The sequence below is a fragment of the Podarcis pityusensis genome (genome assembly GCF_964106645.2).
Source record: "Podarcis pityusensis genome assembly, chromosome: 10".
NCBI lineage: Eukaryota > Metazoa > Chordata > Lepidosauria > Squamata > Lacertidae > Podarcis > Podarcis pityusensis.
This window is the reverse complement of record NC_138035.1, coordinates 37,119,672-37,124,607: the sequence shown is the minus strand read 5'-3', so window position 1 is coordinate 37,124,607 and position 4,936 is coordinate 37,119,672. Positions and strand designations below refer to the sequence as shown.

At 39.0% G+C, this 4,936-nt stretch overlaps 1 protein-coding gene across 1 annotated transcript in view; it reads right to left on the bottom strand.

The window, feature by feature from the left end:
• Positions 1 to 127: 127 nt before the first annotated feature.
• The window catches only part of FGD6 (FYVE, RhoGEF and PH domain containing 6), a 61,216-nt gene continuing 56,407 nt past the window's right edge, over positions 128 to 4,936 (bottom strand). Inside the window, exons 19-21 of the mRNA XM_081022463.1 lie at positions 2,934 to 3,062; positions 2,344 to 2,492; positions 128 to 1,610 (exon numbers count right to left, since the gene is read on the bottom strand). Of these exons, the coding sequence (XP_080878589.1) occupies positions 1,574 to 1,610; positions 2,344 to 2,492; positions 2,934 to 3,062 (315 nt within the window). The 3' untranslated portion in view covers positions 128 to 1,573. The remainder of the gene's footprint in view (positions 1,611 to 2,343; positions 2,493 to 2,933; positions 3,063 to 4,936) is intronic.

The window sequence follows — 4,936 nt, the reverse complement described above, 5'->3', positions numbered from 1 at the left end:
AAATAAAAAATACACATTACCAAAGATAAAGCAAAATCTTTGGGACCATATGCTCATCTTTGGCAGCAAGGCAATTTTTCTGTTAGTGATGCTTTTGATACAACAACCCTTGTACTAGAAGCAAACAAAAAACTCAACAGATATTTTATTCTTCTTCCATGTTGTAAAAATAATTAAGAACAATGATGTGAACAAGCAACTTGGTGAACACCAAAGTATCCTATTCTGAAATGTCCACCAGGATATTTTCAGCGTAGATACAAGAATTGCATAATTACCCAACTTCCTAATGTTCTAAATACTAGTATTTCCCTGACTTGTCCTACATTATAGTAGTACTAGTTTCAATTATTATATACACACATTTTCCAAATATTAAATAAATATACAATTACTAATTGAGTGCTTTCATTTTAAGTAACAGTTTGCGAATATAAAAATACAATAGAAAGAATTTTTGACGTGTCCAGCAGATCAAATTGTGAATGAAAACTAGAATGAATGACATTCCTTATCAATGTTATTCCTCAAAAATATTGTGCATTCTTGATACTAGAATTCCAGTTTCAGCTTGTGTTAAAATAGTACAGAAAATTTAAAAATCCCCTGTTAAGCCCCTAGCTATCATATTCTACAGTATGTATGTGACCTTCTTTTGTTTCTGTGGGGAAGCATGTGTCAAGGAAAAGTTCTCATGCTGAAAACAAGCTTTTTCCTGCTTGAATGATCTAATTCACACTTCATGAAAATACAATGAATATTAATTTTAAAATCACTTTGGTATTTATGATTTGATACCATCTGTGGTGTAATGTTGCACGGGCAGGTAGAATAATAATCCTTTCAGCTTTCCTTTAAAAACAAGGGCGGGGGGAATTAACAGGCGACTTTTGCAAGTGGATATTAACAGGCCCTCTTTGAAGTGAAATTGAATACAGAGACTCATCGTTTCATTGTGCTGTTCTGGAGTCAGCCGAGAACAGCATATGATCGATGGAAGTAATTTAGTTTAAGTGCACATATGGAAGTGTTACATGTTCATGAATCTTTCTATATGTATACTTAAAAAGGGCTCAGAAACTATTAATCTACCTTGCACTGAGAAAGACTGGACAGCATTTCAGTCAAATTACCACAGATTAAAAATAAGCATAAGGAGAGGCCTAAGAGAGCCCGCTGAAAGGCCTTGCTCCTTAAACTTTCCAAAAGCAAAATGAACAGGAATCCTGAAATTGTGCCCATGACAAACCAAGGAGCAACGGCCTGCTACAACTTTTCAACAAACAAAATTCCCTAAGGTCAAGGACACTTTGGAATTCAATGTGAATCTCAGAAATGATTCTGACCATTAAGTAAAACAGTGACAAAGTTTTTAATAAATAACACTTTTTGTATGACAAAAAGACAAGTATACACATTTCTTTAAAAATTATTACTCCTGAACAAAGACGTTAACGCCAGTGAACAATCCAGCTTTGTTTAGGTTGATGTTTGTAAAATCTGATGACTCTTCAATAAACAGTATTGACTTTGTCATCGGACTTTCTTTCCTTTAAGTAACAAAGCAAGCATGCTACAATATTGTGGCTTCTTGAAAAGCTTCTATCCACCTGTTTGAAAAGGAAAAGCATTTAATATATTTTGAGCAAACAGAAGGGTTTCCAGAGCTTGTATAATTGAAAACTTTCAACTCCATTTGTCACAATATTTATAAAGTACCGTATTTTTCCGTCTATAAGACGCCCCCATGTATAAGATGCCCCCTATTTTGGGGGACTCTGATTTAAGAAAATGGGGGGAGATACTATCCATGTATAAGACGAGCCCCAATTTTGAACCTTATTTTAGAGTAAAAAAACATAGCCTTATACGCGGAAAAGTATGGTATACACAGACACTATTGAATAGCTTTCAAAATCATGAATAAAAACTGCAAAGAACCATGAGATTGGAATGAAAGTATAGTTTGAGCAGTATGCAGTCTTGAACCAGCATACAGCTTGCTGATATCCAATGTATGGGTCTAGGGAGAAATATGTAGTTTTCTCTCTCATTCTTCTGCACTTTGCAGAGGCAGCAAGTTTCTGCTTGTTCTTTCTACAAAAGCCTAGTGCAAGGATGGGGCATTTTAATCCTTTCCCTAATTTTCTGCAGTTTGTGAGGAGGGCAGAGTCTTTGTAAGGGAACTTGAGGAACCTCTTCTGACTGAAATGGACAGGCCAATCATACATGTATATACTTCTACAAAACTGTATACAGTAGATATAAATTCCCTAATCAAACTTTGAAAATAATCATGAGACTTTTTAATTAGCATAATTTTTTAAAAAAATGCTCACTTACTTTTGTGCTGAATGGGGGTCATCCGCTTTGAATATATAAAATAAAGTATTCTTGTGCAGCAAATGGAAAAGTTTAGATTCCGAGTGTTCATCTTTGACTTCAGCAACTGTAAATCCCAATAAAGGCTGGCTCTCCAATGCAGCCACATCCTAATTTTACAAAGAAAATGACTGTAACCATTTGCAAAATAATCTGAAGTGTCAATAGCATACAAAAAAGTGTTTTGTGCAATATCAAGGCAGCACCAGATCTGTGGGATGGATCTTAAGGTTTCCTTATGTGATTTCAACACCATTTCTATCTCATTTTGTTTATTTAATCAGAGAGCAGGAGCAGGCAGTGGATACAGCAGCAGAACCAATCCAGTGCTCTGACCAGTGTGTCTACAGAGTCCCGACTCTGCCTCCACGCAAACAACCTACAGCGCCACCAGTGTTTGGAGGGCAGCTCTGCCCCATCACACCAGCCACTATTTTCAGTGATTTCCTGAAAGCCCCCGTGTCTCAGCAGACCTTTAGACTCCACTCCCAGCACCCCACTCATTCAACCATGCAATCTTCTACATTAATTTGTGAGATGTGATTTCTCACCTCACTAGCAGCATATGTGTAGAGCACTTTATTTTTTATCACAAACCACAGGTGTTTCCATGGTTTTTTGCTGCCCTTTGATCTGTATAAATAGCCACTCATTGAAGAATCTTCTGTATTTGCAGATACCTGAAATTAGAACAAACATGGTACTTGTAAGAGTGCATGAGATTGAACAAATAATGTTTTGATTATACCAACATTCTTCATATAACCGGAAATGTTGGTATCAATATCTTTATTATAATCCTGCTAAAAAGGCCTGAAATAACATAACATCATACGTGGCGCTAAGGATATGCCACAATTTCCAGCTGAGAAAACCTGAGCTCTCACAGTAAGTTGCTAGGCACTGGTAACTCGTGCTGTGTTTTCCAGGACTGGTTATAATCCTTTCAGCACTCATTTCAAAGCAGAATTGAAGTTCTACTCAAAACAGATCTATTGAAATTAATGAACCTAATTTAGTCATGTAAATTAACTTCATTGGGCCTACTCTGAGCAGGGCTACCATTGAATACAACCTTGAACTCATTTCTCCTTGAAATATAGCAATAAATATGATCAAGAATCTCAGTACAAACTAGGAGTTAGTTAATGAAAGAGTTGGAGGAAGAGGAGACATTTCCTTGAAATGGAAGGTGGTATACAATGTTCTCTGAGCATGCTGTATGTTCCATATGTGTGCTGAGCACGTGCTAAGGTGAAGCAATGTAAAACATATTGCAGATATTCTACTACTCCCACAATGCAGACCACAGATATTCTCTCCAAAATGTGAGAGTGGCTTTCCTACAATAGGTGTCTGTTACATCCCAAGAGGGATTCCAAACCATGAAATTGTCTCAATTTTTCATTTTCACTGTTCTTCAGAAAGATGAGTAATAAATTTCTAGTAACCTAAGGCTACCACAAGATGATTCCAGTGACTATTAAAAGGCAAGGACGACTGGGTTAGATTAGAATGAGTAGTTGGGACATAAAGGATTGTTAGTCTCAAATCAAAACAATGCGAGTGACTGCAAGGCATGCCAGGTGTATCCCCTGACAGAAAGTGCTATAAAAGAAAGTTGTTGTTCTAATTAATATTTTCCATTAGATGCATCTTCCTAGATTTTACCCTATGATGATAATTTTAATGCAAACTGTAGAGATAGGATTTATACACACCTTTTAAAATTCCTAACTGCAGCTTTAAGTACTGTACAGTTCAATGTGAACAGTATGGATGAAAGCACCCAACACTATTTTCAACAGCACATAGCTATAAAGGGTAATAAAGCTAAAAGGTATTTGTCAGGGAACTGCCATCGGAAGGAAGGGAAGTGAAAGGGCTCACACAGGTTGGGAGAGACTCAGCAGCTGAAGAGGGAACCAGTAGGGGGAGAGGAGCTGGGCTGAGGGAAAGGGAGCTGGAGGGATGGCTCAGAGACACTTCCAGCGAAAACAGTGGGGAGGTTTCAGGACCTCCTGTAGGGACACCCACTCCTCGCCGGAAACTGTCACGCAGAGAGTCCAGAAGACGTGTTTCCGTTAAGGAGCTTTTATGTTGGAAGCGATTCCGAAAGCAACCACTGTCGGAATCTGCCAGCGACTGACGGAGCCATGTTTAAGGGGCTCCGTTACAGACAGAGGTTTGCAAACTTGACCAAACTCTGAGGGACTAGGATTTTACACACAAGCAGCTCATCGTCCCATCACAGCATTCCGACAGTCTTCGTGAGCAGCTTGTGCAGGAGAAGGCATCATGAGCAACCCAGCCGGAACCGGAGAAGCAGGAGCTGGAGCGGGTCCAAGCCTGGAAGAAAGGTACCGGGTGTTGGAGGTCCAGCTAGCGCTGCAGACGGCGAGGCTTGAGGAGAGGAGGGCTCAGGATGCAGACAAAAAGGGGAAAGACACCCAGCTCGTCAGAAAGGTACCAGGATTGGTGCAGAAGTTTGGGGGGGAGCCCAAAGACTATCATGGCTTTCGGACAGAGATGCAATATGCCCTCAATCTGCAGT